The sequence below is a fragment of the Lutzomyia longipalpis genome, chromosome 3, assembly GCF_024334085.1.
Source record: "Lutzomyia longipalpis isolate SR_M1_2022 chromosome 3, ASM2433408v1".
NCBI lineage: Eukaryota > Metazoa > Arthropoda > Insecta > Diptera > Psychodidae > Lutzomyia > Lutzomyia longipalpis.
In genome coordinates, this window is record NC_074709.1 from 22,987,403 (window position 1) to 23,010,219 (window position 22,817).

Consider the following 22,817-nt stretch of genomic DNA (forward strand, 5'->3'; position numbering starts at 1 on the left):
AAATACCGTGGCATGATTTTTATTGGTTCATTCGCGAAAAAGTATCAGCTGTGTTGCAAAATAAAAATTTTTCGTCTCAAAAAATTCCACAAAATTTTAGTCCATAAGGAAAATCTCGTAGTGTGAGGAAGTAGCAACAAATTACTAATTAGGGGCCACAGGAGTGAGAGTGATTGGAGTTTTAGTCAAAGAAGGAAATGCAAGGTGAGTTTTGGGAGAAAGTTTTGTGGCGTAATTTCGTGTGAGTGTCACCTTCGGGGGTTTTCACTTTTTTTTCTTCTCTCCTCCTTTCTCTTCTGGGGCTTGGCCAGTCTGCATCTCTGGGGAATAGAAGCACCTGCCATTAGAATCGCTATGGGATGGGGCAAATTACCTGCCCTTGTGCTTGTCGAGATTTACGGGTACCTTGAGCCCCATGATCGTCTTCAGGCATCCTCCGTATGTAGACACTGGCGTCACACACTTTTCCATCCAAGGTAGGGGAATCAGGAGCTCTGCTGGAGAAGAAGGATTAATTGCTGTGTGGGATGTGGTTGTAATTTTGTCTTACGTATTTGCAGGTTCTTTGAGAAAGCCACCTTCATTGTGGGGCGCAAACATGAGGCTCGCAATGCATTTTACCTGCAGCACCTGGCCCACCTTGTCAGTGCCACGTCCATCATTTTTGACTCAGGCAGCACACAAGCTGTTCAGCGTGCCATGGAGATTCTCATGACAATCTGCTCAACAAATGACCGTCTTGTGTCGCTCACACTAAGACCCACCCAGAGTCAGTTTGTCCTGCCGAGACAGTATGCGGCCGATAACTTCATCCACAGCGGCCTCATTGAGCCAATTAAGAAGATTCTGGGTAGGCGTAATCCTTCCCTGCAGTACCTCAATCTCGGATGCTGTGAGCAGCTCGCTGTTTACTGTTCGGAATTTCTGCGTGCCCTCGCATGCCCCCAAGAAATGCGCTTACTTGCCATTGGATCTGTTAAGGAGAACCCAGGATTCTACTACGTAAGCAGCCTGGAAGCGAGCCTCTTTGACAAGTGCACCAATCTACGTCTCCTCTCACTTGACTATGATTTCTTCAGTGATGAATTATTGCGCGTACTTCAGCTACTCAACCTCAAGCGACTCATTCTGCACATTCATGCTTTCGACAAGAATCACGCTGGTACAACCGAGGGGGCCTGGAGGAGCTTTCAGGAGCATAATCCACAAGCTGAGCTTCGCATTAATCTCGTGAGTTTGTTTTTTGCACACTCATATAATGTTTTATTCGTAACTTTTATTAGCATTTTATTGCTCATACTTAGAAGAAGAGGTGGTGGGGTGGGTGATTTGGGGCACAAGTACTTTATTGTTTTGAAAATTGGGACATGCAACTGTTTGAAATTAATGAGAAAAGAGGAACAAATTAATCAAATTTATCGCATCAGGGAGAATAAAATTAACCCTGACATCTCCTATAAGTTTTTAATCGTTAATAAATCCCCGGAAAAGCGGCTACGAAGCTTTTCGAAGCCTTTCCAATAATTAAAAAATATATTTTATGATAATTTCTTTGCAGATTGAAGTACCCGAAGTAGGGGCTTCATGGATCTGGAGGACTCCGCCCCCTTTCAACTCCCGGCACTGTACCCAAAATGTCACATACACTAACGCTCTGACTCCTGTTGAGTCTTACCACTTGTATCAGCCGAGGCGGTCTGACTCCCTCCTCGAAAGACACCCCTAACAGTGCATTGTGGGAGAAGAGAGAGTCCTCTTACGCAAAACAGCCTAAGCTGAAGGGGTAGGCATTCGGGCTTTTTGAACACCTTTTGGGGTCATAGAACTACACTCGGCCATTCCTGAATTTCGACGTCCTCGGCGAAAAATTAAATGAATCAATGATTTGTGGAGGACATCAGCCTATCTCTAACCCCACCTCACTCTTCTATCTCCCATCTCCTAACCTAGTAATCCTATCCCATCAAGCTAACCTAAGCTTGGCCTGTATCTCTTTGAAAGTTCCTTTCCTTTACTCGGGTTATTCTGATGTTTAGCGTGCACGCTTACCAATTTTCTAGTAACATGTTACCCTTCTGGTCCCAAGGCCCTTCGCCTTTCTTCAATCTGCTTCAACAGTTCCTTCTGTAAGCATGTATACTGCATATTGACGTTCTCACATATCCGTTGAGCTAGCTTTGTCTTTGAAGTTCCTTTACTGCCATCTCCTTTCGGGTTCCACCTGTAGGCAAGTGCAGGTCTTTCACCCATACACATCCAGGTTAATCGGGGTTATCTCCGGGGTTTGGTGAACAATGCCATGCAGCTATCTGGGAGGAAGTTTGGCAGACGCGTCTGCCAGGCGGTCCCAGAGGCAATACACAGTGACAATTGCTCGCCCCTTTGATTACCCTGCTGTTCAATTCCATACATTTGGACCTTCATTGTCCTGGAGTCCGTTCAAGATCACAAGATGGTGCGTGCATGTGTCTGACTCACCACGCCTACAACATTCAACTATGTGCACTCTGTCTGCCAATGAACTCTTGGATCTGAAATGATACTCAACGATATTTTTAATTTCCAAGGATCTACTTCTCACTCTCGAGTTCATCCCAGAAATTAAAGCCTCTGTGTTCTTTTATTACATTTTATTCAGAAAAATCGTCATCTCTCAAATCCACTTCCATTTCCTCTTCTAATTCCTCTAATCCTTCAGGAACACCACACCTCTTGAGGCGATCAGCTGCATATATGGCCTCAAACGGTCGTATTGTCACTTGTGTAGCTGGGGTGTCCTTTATCAAATATATATCGCGACCCACCACTTTGGCAACAATGTAGGGACCTCTGTATCTGGGTATCATCTTCCTTGATCCTCCTGTCGCTGGAGCAGTGTATCTAACCAACACCAGATTTCCTTCCTTGAATTGTGTGGGCTTCTTCTTCATCAGATTATGTTTTTCTGCTTCAACACGTTGATGCTCCAACATCCTTGCTTCAGCCTTGCTTCTTAGGCTCTGCAAGTCTTCCATCGCGGTGTCTGTTCTTTCTACTGCGGTGGTCACAGCAAATGACAACAGATTCTCCCGTTGTTGTCGAGGATTGTACCCCAACAAGAGCTGATAGGGAGTCTCCCCTGTTACTCTATTTATTGATGAATTGATTGCCCATTGCACAGTCGGTAAATGTTTTGCCCAATCCTTGCCAAGCTCATCTTCTGACAGGCAGCGTAATGAGTCCTTGACCACCCTGAAGATGCGTTCTACCTGACCATTGGCTCTAGCAGTGGCCACAGCCACAGGGGAATGCTGAATGTTATTCTGCTTGCAGTATTCCTGGAATTCGCGAGATGTGAACGCAGACCCATTGTCGCTCACTGCAATGCATGGGAGTCCGAAGAATTGTGATATTTCATCCAATGCCCTTGTTACAGTGAGTGTTGTGGGACGAGCCACAGGTCGAAGAATCGTGAATCGTGTGAAGGCATCCACAATGGCCAGAATGTGTTCCTTGCCTCCCGATGTACGTGGAAAAGGTCCACAGAAATCAAGATGAACTGTGTGAAACGGTATGGGTTTCTTCTGCATAACGTGCCACTGGTATCGATGTTCGTCTGGGCTGGCTTTATGCATGGCACATTTCATACAGTTTCTGACATATTTTCGCGTTAATTGTCGAAGTTTTGGGAACCAAAAGTCCTTTTGAATGCTCTTGATGGTTCGGTCGGTTCCCGGGTGTCCACGCTCATCGTGTGCTGCACGCATCACAAAGAATTTCAATCCTGGGGGCACTACAAGGCGATTTCCCTGGGGAGTGAGTCTAAATAACTTGTTGTCCTGCACCACGTATTCTTGCAGAATTTGTTTCTGATCCACCTCTCCTTTCAACTTCCCAGTGACAACTGAGTATATTCTCTCCAATTTTGGGCTTTCCATCTGTCGTGCCACTACCCAATCTTCACCAGATATTCCAATTACCCTTACCCATGGATCTTCTTTGTTCCCGTCCAAAGGTACTGGGCATCGGCTAAGAGTGTCTGCATGGGTCATGGCAGTTCCTTCTCTATGCTCCAACACAAAATCAAATGCCATCATCCGTATCCACCAACGTGCCACGCTGTCTCTTATCTTGTGCTTGTTTTGTGTCATTTGAAGAGCACTACAGTCCGTCACCACTTTAAACTGCTTTCCCAACAGAAAGTAGCGGAACCTCTCCATTGATTCCACAACTGCCAAGGTCTCCATTTCATATGATGGATACCTGGACTCTGCATCAGTTGCTGCTCTGCTGAAGTATGCCACCGGACGTAGGGGGTCGTTTCCGGTACGTTGCATTAGCACACTTCCTATTCCTAGCTTTGATCCATCGCAGTGTAGCTCATGGAATGCCTCTGGGTTGTAGAGTGTCAACAGCGGTTCACTTGTGAGAAGCTTTTTGATTTGTAGAAAAGCTTTTTCCTGACTTTCACTCCAAGTTATTATCTTCTCTTGATGAGCTTCCGCCCCTTTCTGTTTCTTCAACAATTCCCTCAGGGGCTGAGAAATCTTTTGAAAATCGGGGATGAATCTCCTGAAATATCCTGCCAGTCCGAGGAATTGACGCACATGGCGCTGGTTCTGTGGCTTTGGGAATTGTTCTACTGCATGAACTTTGGCTTTACCCGGCGACATGCTTTCCCCATTGATGTTATGACCCAGGAAGTTAATGGAGGAGTGTAGGAATTTACACTTACTGAGTTTTAAAGTCAGGTTGTGCTTCGCCAATTCAGCAAATAGCTTTTCCAACACCGCCAGATTTTCTTCCACAGATGTAGTAGCTACGATTATATCGTCTACAAAACAGTGCAATGTATCACCCTTTAGTGGCTCTAGCACATGGCTCATTGTGCGCATGAACACTGCAGGGGAATTGGCGAGACCAAACGGCACCCTATTGAATTCATACTGCCCCGATGGTGTGACAAAGGCAGTGAGATATTTAGATTGTTCCTCCACGGCAACCTGGTGGTATCCCATCATCAGGTCAACGGTGGAAAACACTGCTTTTCCCTGCAGCTTATGCACCTCCTCTTCTACGGATGGCATTGGATAATGCTCCTTGACAATCAGTGCATTTAGTTTACGATAATCCACACATAGTCGCAGATCACCGTTCTTTTTCTGCAGAGCCACCATTGGGCTTGCAAATTCTGATGTGGACTTCCGGATAATGTTGTTGTCTAGGAGCTCCTTTAGGGCCTCATCCACCTTTTGTTGCAGCCGCAGGGGAATGCGATAGGGAACATATCTCACCACCTTTGCGTTGTCCTTGAGGGAGATCGTCATTGGGAGCTCAGCATTGTGCCCCAACTCCTTGGAAGACAAAGCAAAGCATGTGCGGTACTTGTTGACCAGCTGCACAAGCTTATCCTTAGCCACGTCATCACCTTTGTCTCCAAACTTGAGATCCTCCATCTTCAATTCCCGTCGTTGCATCACATTGTTCCTCATTTGGTCCTCACGTGTCTCAAATGTCGCGTCTACAGTGGGGATAATTGTCTGACTTCTCCTTTTGCTTGCTTCCAAATAATTTTGTCCCAGCAGCAAAGGAAATTGTTGGTACTTTTGGGGCACAACATGTATTTTAATTCTGCAGTACCCATCTCCTGATTTTACACTCGCGCTGGTGGCCCACAATGTTTTCCTCCGTCCTCCTCCATACACCCTAAAGTGGATGGCACGTCCTTCCTTCAACAATCCCAAACTTGTGGCCACGTTTTCCTGCAGCAGGGAGATGTCGCTTCCGCTGTCCAGGAGTGCGTCCAATTTCCTCCCTTCTAATTCGATTTGAGTGAGCGATTTGCGGATGGGGCTCAGGCTGGTGGTACGCTCATGCACCAGCCTAACCCGAAAATCCTTCTTCTCCGGGCACTTAGACGCCAGATGTTCATCAGAGTTGCAGATGAAACATCTTTTCTGCGTATTTCCCCGGCGACTTCCACCCCATTGTCCGGATTGGGGCTTCCTTCGCTCAGTCTTGATAGCATCATCTTTCCATGAATTGCGATATTGACGATCGCGTGATCTTCCCCTATAGTTCGGCTTGTGTCTCCCTTCACAGGAGCGGGAGCGATCTCGCCTTGGGCTTCGGCTTAGATGTCGGCGATCCCTGCGTCGTTCTCTCATTCTGTTGTCCCTCTCGCGTGAGCGGTTCCTCTCACCTCGACGGAAAGTTCCACGCACTGAGTAGCGATTGCGTGAGTTGTGATTGCTGTCATCAAGTCGCTTTAACGCCAGCATCAGATCAGGTATTGTTTGGGGATTGGTGCATGTTAATGATGAGCGCTCTACATGCCCCGGCACTCCCTGGATTATGTATTTTATTATTAACCGTGTAGACAGTCCAATGCGCTGGCCCAGGGCATACTTGCCCATGACATAGGCCTCCACCGGTTCATCCCTCTTGCGGGTGGCCTCCATTTTCACCATGGCGCTCAAGTCGTCCACATCATCCGGGAAGAATTTTATAAGTGCCTCTTTTAGCTTGGGCCATGTATATGCCAAGTCCATGTTTCCCTCCAGCCATGATCGTGCTGCCCCTTTTAGCCTCATGGTGGCTATGATTACTTTTTGTTCATTTGTAATGCTGAACTGGGCGCAGCATTTTTCGACCATTTCAACCCATTTCTGGGCTGACAGGGTTCTGTCTTGGTCCGGATTAAATTCGGGAAGCATGGATTCAACTTCCCTTTTTCCTATGGACATGCCCAATCGCGGCACAGTGGGGTATTCCCGTGTTTCCGGGAAACCCCTGAATACAGAGCTGTCGGTCTCACTGAGCCTTGGTGGGACCTCACCATGCTCCTCGGCATCTCCAGGGTTATTTCTCCTGGTTGATGTGAGCCAGCGTTGGAATTGCACAAGAGTTTCTTCGTCCATTTCACTAATCACTTTTCACTTAACGCGTGTTGCTTGACTGAGAGCGATATGCGGAATGCTTTGTCCCGAGAGAAACGCAGAGTGCTTTGCCTCGACAAAGAAGACTTAATGCTTTGTCTTCCTGATGACTCACACATTTTCTCAGGACTTGGAAAATTTCCACTCGCCCGGTTAATTTACACAAAGCTTACTCACCGCCTTCGGCAATTATCGTTTACCCTCTTGTCGGTCGATGAGTAATCCTCACTTTCTCCTGATCCCGGTCGATCTCGTTCCCCTTCTCTCTTCTTTTCTTCCTAGCGATCTGAAAAGCTTCAGTTGCATTAGTATTGGGGTTCTTTTTCTATGACTGGTAATTTTCCACTCTTTCGTTCTCAATCAGCATCATTCATGGGCCCCATTTCTCACACACATACATACGTGCATACATACATACATATATATGCATGCCCACGCCATGTCTTTGCGATTAAAAAAAGAATACTTATCTTTGTGAATTGCTGAATCCTTTTTCCATCTTTACACTACACACTTGGGGATCTGTTCAGATCCCACTTCTGAATGAAGTACCCGAAGTAGGGGCTTCATGGATCTGGAGGACTCCGCCCCCTTTCAACTCCCGGCACTGTACCCAAAATGTCACATACACTAACGCTCTGACTCCTGTTGAGTCTTACCACTTGTATCAGCCGAGGCGGTCTGACTCCCTCCTCGAAAGACACCCCTAACAGTGCATTGTGGGAGAAGAGAGAGTCCTCTTACGCAAAACAGCCTAAGCTGAAGGGGTAGGCATTCGGGCTTTTTGAACACCTTTTGGGGTCATAGAACTACAAATCTTAATGCTTGTGAAGCAATAAAGTACCTTCACAGCCATATTCTGCGCGAGAGTATGCCATTGTCGCATCTGAAAGTACTCTTTTGCAAAAATATGAACCCCCAAGCAATTGATTTCATATCGCAACACTACAATAAGACCCTCAAAAGCCTCACATGGGTGGATGCATCATTCGACATTGAGGAGGCGGAATTCTTCTACCTCACCTCCGATCAGGATCCCCTCGTTATGATGGCGTGGCGATGCGCCAAACTCGAAGAGATTGTCCTTCATGGGTACCTCCTTGATGTCCACAATCTCGTTGGTATTGCACGTTTACGGGGAAAAAATCTCAAACGCTTCGAAGTTGCCAAGTTCGATCTCCTGCCCAATCCACTTCTCGTGTCGTTCCTCAGTGTAAGTTTTCTTTTCTCTTTCCAAGTTTTTTTTTGAAAGCTTATAATTGATTTTTTTCTGCAGGAAATTAAGCGTCTGATGGTTAATGAGTGGCACCCAAAGCGGGATAAAGAATTGCATCCTGCTCTGTCTGGCTGTGGATATTCAAGCGATAGTGCACGAGATAAGTATATAATGGAAATAACTCAGAAAGATATCCAAGAATTAGAAAATTGAAAATGTCAAAGACACTGAAACAGAGCTAAGTCGACTTGCTGCCACTTAATTAATTTACTATTTAATACAAGAGAAGAAAGTATATAGTTTTATAGCAGATGGATCGCAGATAATTTACACTCACTCCGAATTATTAATATTTACTACATGATAAAACAAATATAATGCACTACATATTAGGAAATTCCTTGGGCATTTGCACATTTAAAAGGAAAACCATGCACTTTTATTTGGAATTTCTCATAAAAATAAGAGTTTAAAAAACAATCAAGCAAAAAAAATCGTAAATTTGTCAAGTTTTTCGTGTGTGATGACAACGTGCGGGTGATTTGTGCTTATTATTCCAACAAAAGGATGAAAAGATCTTTGAAACAATGTGATACATCTTTTAAGAAAAGAAAAAAAAAACGGGGAAATGCAACACAAGGAAAGCTAAAATACAAACAGAAATATATAACTACGTAGATGTTAAGAGCGAAAGAAAAAAAGGCGTTCGATAGGAATTAAACGAATATCATAAATGATGAACGAATAACAGATTTTAAGGCGCAAAATTACATCAAGGGTTTGCAAAAGAAAATCATCACGCGTATAAAATGTTTTATGTATGGGAAAGGGCGTCGAATTTTTCAAAGGGGGACAGATGGGATATTCTATATGATATAAAATATGTAATTTATTAACAACAAAATGAAACACTTTTTTTAAAAATATATTAAGATGACAGAAATTGCAAATTTTTTCCATAAATAAAAAGAATCTGTAGGTCCTAGAAATAAAAAAAAACTTTTGCAAAGTTATTGGCGATAGGAGCATCCCGAAGAAAGCAATTTTCGCACCCCACGAGATGGAAAATTACTCTATTCAACCTATATATAGTGCGAAAAACAACTTCAAAGAAAAACACGAAACTATTTTATTTAATATTTTTTTTAATGTAGGGAAGTCTTCTATTTTTGCTTGTTCCTTTACTTTTTTAAAAATTAAAAATTCAGAGTCTCCAGTAAAGAAATCTAAAGAAACACCAAAAATTAGAATTGCACAAATTCAAATCTTCCAATTTATTAGCTCAGTAAATTCAATCAACTTTAAAAAAAACTAATCCTTGAATAAATTTCAGGCTACCCCTCCTCACCGTAAAAAAACTCAATTTAACTAACTCTACTTTCTAATACATCATTTGTTAAAGTTAACCAAAAATTAATTTTTTGAATAAAGAAATATTTTAGGGAAATTCGTCGTAAAAGCGGTCGGGAAGGGGAAAGAAAAATGTATTTTTTCTGCAATCAGCGACGTTCTAGGAATAAACAAATCCTTTGAAACGTCGCTGCTTGCAGAAAAGTTGCATCTTTCTTGCCCCTTCCCAATCCCTTTTCTGACGAATTTCCCTCAGATCTTTTTTGTTCAAAAATTTAATTTTTCCTAAAGTTTCACAACAGAGCTAAAACAGTTTCTTTTTTTACTAAACTAACTTAAACAACTTTAAGTGTTGCCTCGAGATAGTTTTAAAACGTTTGAGGAAAAAATGTAAATTAGAATCTCTCAAATTTCCTTCGCGCTTTGCAGTTAAAAAGAATTACAAAGACATTGTGAGACTCTGAATGCAAATTTCGTGCAAGTTACTTTCTTTTCTTTTTGCTTTTAAGAGCTCACACTTTCTTAAATTCGTTTTTTGTTGAATATTTAATTTTAACTGTGATGAATTTGGACGCAATATCTCAATATATTTATTAACCACTAACCTACTTTTTCACGTTTTGCAATTTTCGTGCTGTTGTATTGATGTGAATTTTACAAACATTGCCATTATAAAAAAAACTATTATTAAAAAGAACTTGTACGACAAGATTTTTGGTATAAAGCAAAATGGGAAAAAAAATATTATTACAAAAACACACATTATGAATGTGTGTGAAAAACAAAATTATTATGTAAAAGAAATTAAATTAAAATTAAAATGAAAAAAAATAACAAGTAACTCCTAATCACAATATTATTAAATATAAAAGAAAAAATATATATTATAAACGTGAAATATTAATATAATATTTAACCAATCTTTACTAATATGTATACACAAAAGCAGCTGCAAAAGATCAGCTTCGAAAGAATAAAAAAAATATTTATGAAAGGAAATCAAAAATAACATGAATAATGAATGTTAAAAAAATTCGAAGGATTTGATTAATTCTTTTTTTAAATTATAAATTCCATTTTTCTTATGAAGAAATTACAAAAAATAAATAAATAAAACAATAGTAAATCTGAAATAAGATAATTGCAAAAGAAGAAAAAAAAAACGTGTGATAATATTTTGTATTTAGTAATGAATCATTTCGAAATGATTGCTACATTCACTGAAAAAGCACCATAGTATGATTTTTTTTCTTTTAGGAAAATAACTTTTTATTTTCTTAAATTAATTCTCAAATATATAGAGAGAAAGAGAAAAATATCGAGATAACAAAACAACAAAATAAAGAATCTTTGAATATACAGTATAGTCTTAATAAGGAAATAAAAAAATTATAAATGATGCTGAAGGGAGGATTACGAAAGAATAACAAAAAAAGAACATTGCAAGAAGTTATTAGGGGTCGTTTATACATTAAAAAAAAACAGAAACAACTCTCTAGTCACCAACACTTCCAGGTTTTCCATCGAGTCATTAATAGAAATGAAAGATAAATAAATAAATTAAAAAAAAAGGAAAAATTGTGTGAAAGATGAAAGTGTGTTATTAAGGAAATCATAAAGAAGAATGGGAATTTGTATAATGCTATCAAGTGCCAAAAAAAAACAAACTATAAGACAACACAGAAGAGTGAATTCTGCAAGATAAGAAGTGAATACGCAACAACAAAAAAAAAAGAGTTTTATGAATGAGAAATGCGAGGTGGTGTGTTTTGCTACAACTTAAAATACAAATTTAAAACAAAAATGAGAAAAAAAGAATGTTGAGAGAGAAAAAATTATAAAATAACAACTTAGAGAAGCAAAGTGAATTAATAAGAAAAAAAGCCTGATGTGATAGCAAGTAACAAATATGAATTTGCGATGAAGTAACAACTAGGGGAATAATAATTATATATTTATAATGAAGAGAAACAAACAAACAAGAATAGACAATTTAAGAGCAAAATGTTTAGTAACATCTCAAAGACAAATTATAGTGAAACATAAACGAAAATAAATAAAAACATTTAATAGATTTATGTAAAATCTCACTAAAAGAGACCAAGATCCAAAACGACCAAAAAACCACGCTGTAGACTATATTGGGGAAGGGGCGAAGAAAAGAAAATGTTTTGAGAGGAAGAAAAATCGAACATCATTCAATTCCTTTTTTACATTACATTAAACTTTCTTCTCAGAACTTTATCATAATTTTCTTTTTTTTTAATATAATTTGCAATCGGTCGTTATGCAATCAACCACATTTTGTAGGTTTTACATAAAAAAACAAAATATCGTAAATAATGAGAAGAAAAGAGGTAGAAACAACACACACATGATAAAATATACTGCAAAGAAAAACCTCTTTACAGAGATAGCAAACGTTTTTAATATCCTACACAGAAATACGCCTTGGCATGGAATGCAAAAATTAAGTTAATTAAAAAAAAAGAATTTAGACATATTACTCAAAATTGATGGGATTCAGTTGAATAGTCAGTGAATTGAAAATTTTGAATTTGTAATATTAAAGGAAGGAACTATGCCGTTCTACTTTTTGCTTGAGATCAAAAAGGATAGAACGAATAGAATCAATGAAGGATGTGTAGAATAGAATGTTTAGAGATCTTGTTCTTGGTCAGTTAATTGAGTTTTGGCCTTTCGGTAAATTCCATAAAATTGGACTAGCCACCGTGCGAAGTTGCTTTAAATAGGAGAATAGGAAAATTCGAAAAATCACAAATACTTTCTTGTTGATCCGGTCTTCGTCAGTGGAGTTTTCTTCTTAACCAGGAAAAAGAAGAAAACTCCACTGACGAAGACCGGATCAACAAGAAAGTATAAACACCCACGTCAGAATTTTAAACATTCAAAAAATCACAAAATTATAATATTTTTCAAAAGAATCGTTTTTGAAATTCAAAAATGTTGTGAAAATATTATTTTAATTGAATTTCGGACTTTAAGGGGTTGACGGCTGATAAGAATCCTGGCCTGATTTTTTTCAGGAATGAGCTCGATTCTGATAAAAATCTTTTCTTTTCTTACAATTCGTCAGTCATAAGATTTTCTTTATTCTGGGAAATGGGAGCTTTTGAAGGAAAATTTATTTTTTAGAGCTCATAAAAGATCTTTCTGACTGTTTTCTGGAACAACAAAATATCAAAATCTTACAACTCTTAAGTTGTTAGAAAAGAAAAGAGATATTTTTTTTTATCAAAATCGACCCTAATGTTTTACAAAATCTTACTTCAGAATGGTCTAAAAAGTCAATTTCTCAACCAAAATTCTTGAAATTTTGCACAAAAAGTTCTAAAAGAGCTATTACTTTATCCGAGATTTATTATGTTTGAATACCTAAATCTTTAATCTTTCTTTGAATGACAAAAAAATTGAATTTGATTTTCAAGTTTTATACTTTAATATATGTGAAGCATTCGGCCAAAAAACTATGTAACTGACAAAGTTCATTGACTCTTCAATTTAAATGAATCTCAATTAAATTTTTGACAAAAAAAGACCGAATAGCTATAAAATGTACTGAAAAAAAATATTAAGAAAGAATTAAAAATAAACAAACATTCTACAAAATAATGTGCTCAAAGTGCATTATATAATTTAAAAAACAACATAACATATAAGACCTGCACATGGACGACATTCACAAAGAACGGTGTAATGTACGCCATGGAAAAAAAATCTGTGTTAAAATGCAAAAAAAAAACTACACAAAGCTCCAAATATAGAATTCACCTTATAAGAAAATATAATGCATAAGAAGTAAAACAATTTTTGGAAGAGTGGGAAAGTCGAAGATACAAAAAAAGCATGCAAAATACAACAACAAATAATTACTACAGAGCTGTGATATTGTGAAGTACGAACATCTCTAACTAAGGAAGAAAAAAAAACAACAAAACACACAACAATTTACTAGCTAAAAGAATGAAAAAAAAAATATTACATCGTGATAGAAGATGATAAACAATTGAGGAGAAGAAAAATTTGTAGTATCCTGGAGAAAATGAGAGAGTATGTGATAAAAGAAAGAAGTTTAGAGAAGAGCAACAAAAAATAATGAAAAGTGGTGTAAACGCAAGGATATTGTGAAAAGTATTTAAAATTTTTCATTTTCTTATTTCTTGTAAATTTTTTTTCACAAATCAAACATTTAATTTTATACTTTCATTTTTACAAAAAAAGAAATATCGGTAGGAAAAAGAAAGGAGATGTGAATGAATTTTATAAAATTCCATTTTTGAGAGTTAGAAAATTAAATTTGGGAAATGAACAAGAAGATTCTTTGAACTAAAAAAAAAAAACACCAAGATCGTAAGAAAGTAAAAAATAATAAAAAACACACCCGGTGTCAATATCTAATAGGTAATATATAATTTATATAATAATAAAACAATTTAAAATTCAAAAAAATGTAACAAGAAATAAACAATAAAATAAAATGGAATAATCATTGAATTTTCTTTAGAAAAATGAAGAATATTTTATAAAAAAAGCTCATTATAGTTACATTTTTCAAAATTATATTTCAAGTTTTAATGAATTTATTCATCAATATATCATTCATACATATTTAACTTTGGTTCCCAAATCAGGTAAAGTCAGACGTAAAGTTTCCCCTTTAGAACTCAAAAACCTCATATCCAGCCATCCAAGCTGTAACATCCGCCCAATCAGGGAAGGAATCAGTAAAACGCCTAAAGTCTGCAGTCTTTTCCTGGTCATAATGTGTAAAGTGCCCGGAAACACCTATGGTTACTTGGGGGGTGTTTGGAGGCCATGAATCTGGGGTATCTAGCTCAATCCAAAAAGAGAATGGACGATTAATCTTTCCGGAAGTGTGAACAATTGGATGTCCCCGTCGTCCAGGCATTCTTGGTATTGCCCAACCGTGGATATTCGACTGGAAACTCCATCCTGTTACACTTATTCCTTCAGCTGGGGAAATGTAGATCATAACACGACTGGGACCTTCCACCTGAAAAGCCATCCTTCCTGCGGGAATTTGATTTGTAATTCTCGTCAGGGTGATGCTACTGTTGAGATGTGGCGGAGCAGCCGGGATCCAATGTACGTGCTCTGCATCACGTAGCATACCAGCTCTGTAGAATGGAAAGCCACAGAAGATCTCCTTCTCGCATTCTTCCTCCACAGTTTGAGCATCTTTCATTTCCGGAACATACTCCTGTAAAAATCACAGAGTTTAGCAGGATAGCACAAAATAAAAAAAAACCCAATTGCACTTACTTCCACAAAAGATGGATAAGAATTCGTATCCATGGCAAGGAGCATATATCCTGAATCGGATTTACGTACGTTATTAGTACCGAATTCATGGAAATTTCTGCTTGTGTGGAAGATCCAGTAGCGCTGAGGAGAAGTCTCAGCTCGATATGGGAATCCTATGGGAGTTGCTAGGAGGATTATTCCAACAATCGTAAAGACCCCAAAGAGTCCTCCATAGACCCACCACCGGCGAGTGCAGAGCCCAATTAGTGGCACGATAAATCCACCAAGGAAGAAAGCCATTGCGCAGCTAAAAATAACCAGAATCATATCGAGACTACTCTCCGGACCATCGCGTCCTGCCATTGGAATGAAAGTGGTGAAAGCAATTGTCGACAGATATGCGTAGAAGATGAAAGGCAGCACAACGCCAAGGATGTGGAAGTAAATCCACCCAACACGGCGATGATTGATAAGACCGAAGATCGCACTAATTCCACTTGAAGCGCAGTAGAAGATAAGAGGTGTCAGCAGGAGGTATGCTGATCTGATCCCCGCGGCTGTCATGACGATCAAAACGAGCCCAAGGATGAGGGCATTTGCATGAAGGAACAGCTGCACTTCTTGGCTCACGCGCAATGGGAGTTTCTTTCTCAGTGTTAAGTAGAGTACAGGTCCTAGGGCTAGTCCCAGGTAGAATGGAGAAAAGTAGATGCCATAGAGAAGCCATAGTTCCGAGTAGAAAGCCAAGGATCTTCCAGTAGCGCGATAGATCACCATAAGCAGTAAACAGAGGCCTATTCCTACGGCTATTGATGCAAGATGTATTCCTAGAATTTCGAGCAGTTCCTGGTTGGGAGATAGAGAAAATAAGATCTCAAGTATTTAGATCGACTTAGCCTCATTTATAGACATACCCATAGACCTGTTTGGAATGAAATTCCTTCTGATCGACACATAGAATAGACGGAGAATCCGACGATCACGATGAGAAGGATGACGATCAAGCTGTTGATGATCATACCCACTACTTCAGTGTAGGAGATCATGAACCATCCCATAAAATCAAAGAACACAACAGGGCCGGTTGGAAGCTCAGCATTCACGTCTAATTCGAGAGAATTGGCCATTCCCTTGACCAATGCTAAGACGTTATCGCCTGTGTGCTGAAATGTTCCCTTGTGGATCGTCTCGAAGCGATCATATTTTGTATGGTACACATATCCGTTGTACGAGTACGCCATATCGAGACCTGATGGATAGATAAAATGGGTTAATGAATAACTCTAATAATTGCAAAAAGAAAAAGTCGTCTTAGTAATTACCTTGGACGCCACCAAAATCTCGGAAAATGCGAAAATCTGTGTCTGATGGGACAAAGCCGCTCTGGAAGAGTTCTTCACCCATTGCAGCACCATAAGGATGTTTGGCGTACTTTGCATAGAGATTCAGCAGCCACGGAGCTCCTGGTCCAGCTTGGAAGAGAATCTCTCGCCCCCCACTACCACTCGAGTCCAAGTTTACCAACGCCGTAATGTTATGCCTCCATGGATGCCCTGTGATAAATCCATGTGCTGCTTTCAGGCCAATCTCTTCGGCACCATTAAACAGGAAGACAATATTGTGACGATGAGCTGTGGGGCTCTGAACAATTTTCCTCAGTGTTTCCAGCATCACAACCACCATGATACCCGCATCTGATGCTCCAGGGCTCGTAGGTACGGTGTCATAGTGCGAATTGACGAGTAGAGTAGCTGCTGGAGTTGGCCCTTGGCTAGGTTTTACGCGCACAACAATATTCTGGAGTTCGTTGTAGGTGCTCGTAGAGGTGCCAATCCCAAAGGATCCATCGTGTGTGCTGACATCCACTTCAATTGTATGAGCAAAGTGTCGACTGGAATCAATTGTTTCAATCTCACGAAGAATGAATTCAACTGCAAGGACCTCATTAGCTTCACTCCCAACAATCTTCGGGCCAATCTTCACAAATTCCTCCAACATATTCCTTGCACGCTCACCAATAAATGCATCCTGATTGTCACGTTCTTCAGCGAGTGTTATGAGATCTGGCAATGAATGAAAGGCAACAGTGCCCGTGTAGAAGAGGAGCATTCCAATCCCAAGACCAATTGGGCTAACCCAAAATGGGATAAGAAATTCTTCTTTTTTTGTCTTTGGTCTCTCTTCATCAGCAGCATTGTACTCCACTGTTTCTTCCTCACTGAAAATAATGCAGTAAATTTGAGATTTATCAGTAAATCACTTGGAAATCCCCTTAATTTTCTTGAAATTATCTTACAAATTTTATCATTTTTTTTATTAGTTATTGATAAGCTTGATAAGTGTGAATTTGTGCGATAATTATTAGTGATAATGTGGTGATAACAATTTAAATATTCCCATATTGCCCTTATCAAATATATCAATGTGTTTTAGTGATCGGTTGAAGTATGTAATCAGTTAGGCCCTTCAAAATGTATTTACATAATAATTAAAATATTTCTTTACAAAAATAGAAAAAAAAAGAAAGGTCGAATTTGTACAGATCTTGAGATCACAAAGAACTTCCTTTTTCCATTAATTCCCAAAAAGGATTATTTTTTAGCCAAGATGATCCACACAGAAAATTTGTAAATGATCATTACCACTGCAATCGAAGACTCTCTGATGCCCCTCGTCTCCTTAAGTCTCCGCCCCATGAGACATCTCTGGAAAGTTTTCGTGAAAGTGTATAAAAGCTCCCTGAAGGATATTGTAGAGGTCCTCAGGGACGGGACAGACACAAAGCGAATGCTTAAGAAGTGTTTGAATTAAAATGGAAAATTACCTGATTTTTGGGTAAATTCTCTCAGATGTATCTGGTACGTCTTCGGATGATTTTTGCGGAGGGTCCTCCATCGTGGTCAGGTAGATTCGTACTGAAATGGTCCAATAGTTCAATTGATCACCAACGAAAACTCAAACTGATTAGATAAAGAAATAAATTGCTATGATAACAACGAGAGAGAGATTAAGCACGACTGCCGGAGATCAAGTGGAATATCTTCAAAAGAGAGAGACGCCGGTCATTGGCGTTCTTATCTGACATTCCTCCTCGCACGGTAATTCTCACCCTCCTCATTCCTGGGGTACCTGGGTTACAACAGCAGAGTGCATAGCTTTAGGCACGTTTAAATAAAATCCCGCCAGAATTCAAAAGACTGCCTAAATACGAAGCAAAAATGCTTAATTTATCACTTTATTATTATTGATAACGTTGAAAAATCAATTAAATCAATCACAAATTCTTGACAAACGGTCAAAATTCATAAGCATCGTAAGACACAATCCATGATTGCACGGTTGTCCAAGATGGTAAAGCGTCAACTTTAGATTGGAATTCACTGGATTTTGCATCTTGATGCCAAATATAGTGCGCAGTCACTGATATATCCAGAACTTTCCCCACATTTGGTGCATTTGTGATTTTCAGCCAAAATTCCGTGGTATCACTAGGCTGTGAGACGCCCAACTTAAAATTCGTATAGGTGATGAATAACGCCGATCTGTAGCTGTAGGTGCCATTGGAGCGATTTGGAACGGGCTCTTCAAAACTCCATTCGCTAAGGATTCCTTCGGGTTCTGGAGAAATCAGCAGAGACATCCTATCTGGTCCTTGGAGTGCAAAGTGCAAGACAACAGAGCCATCAGCTAAATCTTCTCTCTGAGTTAATGTGAGAGCCACATCTGTGTCTGGAATTGTTGCCAGGTCGGCTGGATACCAAGAACTGGAATGTGAATTAGTTAATTAGCAAATGAGTTTGTAGAAATATTATTGAGCTGTGAGTACCCAGAAGATATACTGAAGGGGAAGCCACATAGAAATTCTTTTGCGCATTCATCATTTAAATCTTGCGATGTACCAAGTGTATCCTGAATTGCTGATTGTCCAAATGAGTCACCAGTGGAGACGAAGAAGCCAGAATCAGCGCGACGTACGCCTCCAGAGAGTTCATGAAACTGCCGGTTCATATGCTGCAAGTAAACTCTTTTTTAAGATAAATTAAAATTAACTAAAAAAATTAGTAACTCACGTAAAAGGCAACTCGCTGCGGTGCCTTAGCTTCACGGAATGGAAAGCCTAGCGGAGTGACCATTAGGATTATCCCAACAATCCAGAGTAGGACAAAAAGCAGAGTTGTGATCCTAGGGCTTCGGAACATGGTGATTAAAGGAACCAGGTAGCCTCCCAAGAAGACGCCGTACATGATACAGAAGACAGCCATAAGGATTTCCGGATTACCTGCACCACTCCGGCCTTGCATCGGGATAAATGTCGAAAATTGTGCAACAGAATTTGTAGAAAACCACATGAAAGGTATTATCTGGCACAGGAGGTGGACATACATCCAGGCGCCTCGTTTTGATTGGAACTTGAAGAGGATATTGATGAGAAGGCTGGCATTGTAGAAGAACACCGGAATCATGATGAGGAAACTGGATCGAATGTTCCTTCCAGACAGAGCAACCAAGACGAGAATATAGTAGAGATGTTGAATGTGCAGAAAGAGTTGGGCATTGATGGATAACGTGAGGGGATTATTTTTTCTGAAGCCCACAAAGCATGCTGGTCCAATTGATAATCCCAGGAAGAATGGGCAGAAGTAGAGGAAGAAGAGGAGGTAAGATGACGAAAACCACGATAGTGGACGACCAGCTGCGTTGTAGATAACAGCAGCTAGCATCACAAGACCAGCTCCAATAGCCAACGACAGCATCTGAATGATCATCGTGAAGCCAAATTCTCTGGCAAATGTAACAACGGAGATTTCTCCGTGGCGGATGAAGAAAAAACATGAAACTCCTATCAGAATAATTCCAAGTGCAGACAGGATTGAATTTATGATGATCCCAGTTTTTTCGGTGTAGTAAATTAGGGCTACATTGAAGAAATCATAGAAAACCACATTTCCGTCTTCGTGCTTCTGTGTATCCTTGAGCTCCTCACTTGAAGCTAAGGATTCAACAAGAGGAAGAACATTTTCACCAGCATGCTGAAGACTGTCAGCTGGGAAATTCTCTTCAGTATCGTACTCAGTGTGGTAGAGGTAGCCATTGTAGGTGAAGGCCAAGTCCATTCCAGGAATGCGTCCGTAGTCTCTGAAGATTCGAAAATCAGTATCTGAAGGAATTAGCTCTGCTTGAAACATTTCCTCGGCCATTGTAGATGCATAAGGGCGGGGGACTGTTCTTTTATAGTGCTGAAAAATTATTTTGCATTTCAGATTTAGATAAATCAGGTAATGATGCAATTATCATTACACGTATTTCAATGACTTCAATACGTCTTATACAGGTAATCAAAAATTCGCCTTATCATTTGGATTGCTTTTATTTATATTGCTTGTTTGTATCGATAGCTAATCGCTATGATAAAGGTTGAGTCAGATATGATGTATCTGGTTGATGAAGTCACTAAAATTCTTGATTAAAACCCAAATAAAAACAAAAATTAAAAAATTAATAATATCCTTTTAGTTGGTATACCACAATCGTGGCATACCAAGTATTGTAATCGTCTGAAAAACCGACCACCTCAGATCGGGCTCAAACTTGGTATGAGCACGTTTTAGACATCCCACATTACGAAAATGGTGGTGGAAAATTTTTGATCCGGCCGGCCTGCCGGCCGGCCTTCCGGCCGGCCTTCCGGTGGTCCAAACTTTGCCTTATAACTCGAGAACAGTAACAGATAGAGACTTCCGGTTTGAAATTTTCTATAGAAATGTGGGTGTAAAATTTCATTTTTTCGCATTTTCAAAATCCAAGATGGCCGCCGTCCGCCATTTTGAAATACCGTCAACCACTTCCCTTATAGCTAGAGGTCTGAAATTTTATTATGTTGTAGAGCTCAGTGAGATATTTTCATCAACAATTCATACTTGACAATCGGTCAAGTCGTTTAGCAAATATGGCGGTCTAAAGCAAAAAGTGTTTTTTCGATATATCTCGAGAACGGCTTGACCGATTTTGACCATCTTGGTATCAAATGAAAGGTATTGAGAAGCCCTACAACTGTTTAGAACATTTCAAGTTTCAAAAACATCCGCAAGAGGCGCTAAAAACAAAAACAAAAATTGCCTAACTTTAAGGGGCAATATCTTCGAATTCCGATCATAGATTTCCTTGAATTTTTGATATGTTGTAGCCTGACTCAATATCTTTCACCAGTCCGAAAATGAAGAAAATCTATGACGCCGTTTAGAAGATATGGCCATTTGAAAAATTCTTGTATTTGAAAAGTTCTAAGAGCCATATCTCTTGAACGGCTTGACCGATTTTGCTCATCTTAGTATCAAATTGAAGGTTTTACAAAACTCTACAACTTTCTGGAACATCAGAAACCTCTAGAACCATTCCTTGAGGACAAAAAGTGCAAAATACTGTTTTGGTGAAACAAAAATCCGCCATTTTGTGTTCTGGAGGTGACCTTGAAATGTATCGAAATATATGTTAGATTATAGCTTATTTCAATACCTTTCCAGAACTAGTCAAGAAATTTCTGTAGGTCTATTAGAACTTAAGATATAAGCATTTTAATCTGTCAAATTGCTAAATTTTACAAAAAATCGACCTTGCCTACTAATACTACTCACAAATTAAATTACAACGCATAGACTGACCCATCCGCGTTGTGGTATACCAACTCTAATAACTGGACGCGTTATGATTGACTTTGCTTTTATTTTTATCTTTGATAAAACTGACCTGAAGCTTATTTTAATCAAAATATTCGCTATTTGTTCTCTTGATAAAAAGGGGGATTTTGGGAATGCCACAAATAGCACTATCAATGATTCATTTTATCAAAATTTATGGCTCTGAAATACGCATTAGAAGCATTAGAAACAAGAAATATTTTTTTATAGGTTCGATTTATTGAAGCTCTTCAAAATCATTCTATAAATAACGAAGATATACTTATAGCTACGTTGCTCCTTTTCTTATACCATTTTAATTTTAATTGAATTGTGTTAGGTCAGTATACTCAAGCTCTCTGCTTTAGAAAGTCAAGAACACAATTATGTTGGTAGGTAGACCTATCTAATCAACACACTTGATTTTTAAATAAATAAAATAGGAGAAAGTGTGGTTGAAGTAGTAAATTTACTGGTTCACCACTTAAGAGTCAATAATTAAATACTAACGACTTACATTCATGAGCCATGGATGTCGTGGTCCTGCTTGGAAAACCATCTCACGCCCTCCATTTCCAGCTGCTTCGAGATTAAGGACCGCTCTGACGGAACTCCGCCAAGGATGCTGTGTGATGAAGGCATGTGAACCCTGCAGAGCATTTTCCTCAAATCCATTAAAGAGGAAGATGACGGAATGTTGAAGTTGATTCGGAGAGTGAGCCAATTGGGCCAACATTTCCAGCATCACGGCGCACATGGAGCCGTCGTCGCCGCCACCCTCACTCGTGGGTACTGTATCAAAGTGGGCATTTAGTAGAAGAGCATTTTGCGGTGTATCCTGTCCAGGTCTCAGACGAGCTACAACATTTTTAACACCACGATAAACGGCTACGAGGGAACTGGCACTGTAGCCTATCATGAGACTTCCGTCGGCTACTTGAACATCCACATCGAGGCTACGACCATTAGCTTCGGCAACACTCTTAATTTCCGTCAACCACTCCACAAGAAGGCTAACAGTTCCCAATTCATTTGCACTACTACCCCCAACTCTTGGTCCTAGACTAGTTAAATTTCTCAGGTAGTCCTTAGCGCGTAATCCACTGAAGCGATCATGAGTCGAATCAGGTACCACATTTGGGAGGGATTTGAACTTGAGGACAGAGAGGCAATATAGGGATACACAAATAATGAGAAGAACCACTGACCAGAGAGATGAGATACTCCCTTTGTCGTGATTCTGTTCAAAATCCCACAATTTCTTCAATTTACTCGAGGTTTTCATTCTTCTTCTGAGACGGACTAATTTAAACTGGCTATTCTGAAGCCCCGCGTATCACCTCGAAGACGTCTTATCACTCCCATAAGTACTTA

General features: G+C 39.5%; 2 protein-coding genes across 2 annotated transcripts; one reads left to right on the forward strand and one right to left on the reverse strand.

The window, feature by feature from the left end:
* Positions 1 to 30: 30 nt before the first annotated feature.
* On the forward strand, positions 31 to 13,990 carry LOC129792836 (F-box only protein 33). The gene is made up of 5 exons (XM_055832205.1): positions 31 to 204; positions 312 to 476; positions 561 to 1,238; positions 7,725 to 8,130; positions 8,194 to 13,990. The coding sequence occupies exons 2-5, from the start codon at positions 355 to 357 to the stop codon at positions 8,344 to 8,346; spliced, it is 1,359 nt and encodes a 452-aa protein (XP_055688180.1). The 5' UTR covers positions 31 to 204; positions 312 to 354; the 3' UTR covers positions 8,347 to 13,990.
* Positions 13,991 to 14,066: 76 nt separating this feature from the next.
* LOC129792316 (uncharacterized) lies at positions 14,067 to 22,751 on the reverse strand. Its single transcript, XM_055831226.1, has 10 exons — positions 21,961 to 22,751; positions 18,840 to 20,006; positions 18,596 to 18,780; positions 18,070 to 18,533; positions 17,594 to 17,723; positions 17,412 to 17,474; positions 16,092 to 16,987; positions 15,684 to 16,018; positions 14,788 to 15,615; positions 14,067 to 14,725 (listed from the first exon to the last, which is right to left on the reverse strand). The coding sequence occupies exons 1-10, from the start codon at positions 22,726 to 22,728 to the stop codon at positions 14,162 to 14,164; spliced, it is 5,400 nt and encodes a 1,799-aa protein (XP_055687201.1). The 5' UTR covers positions 22,729 to 22,751; the 3' UTR covers positions 14,067 to 14,161.
* Positions 22,752 to 22,817: the final 66 nt, after the last annotated feature.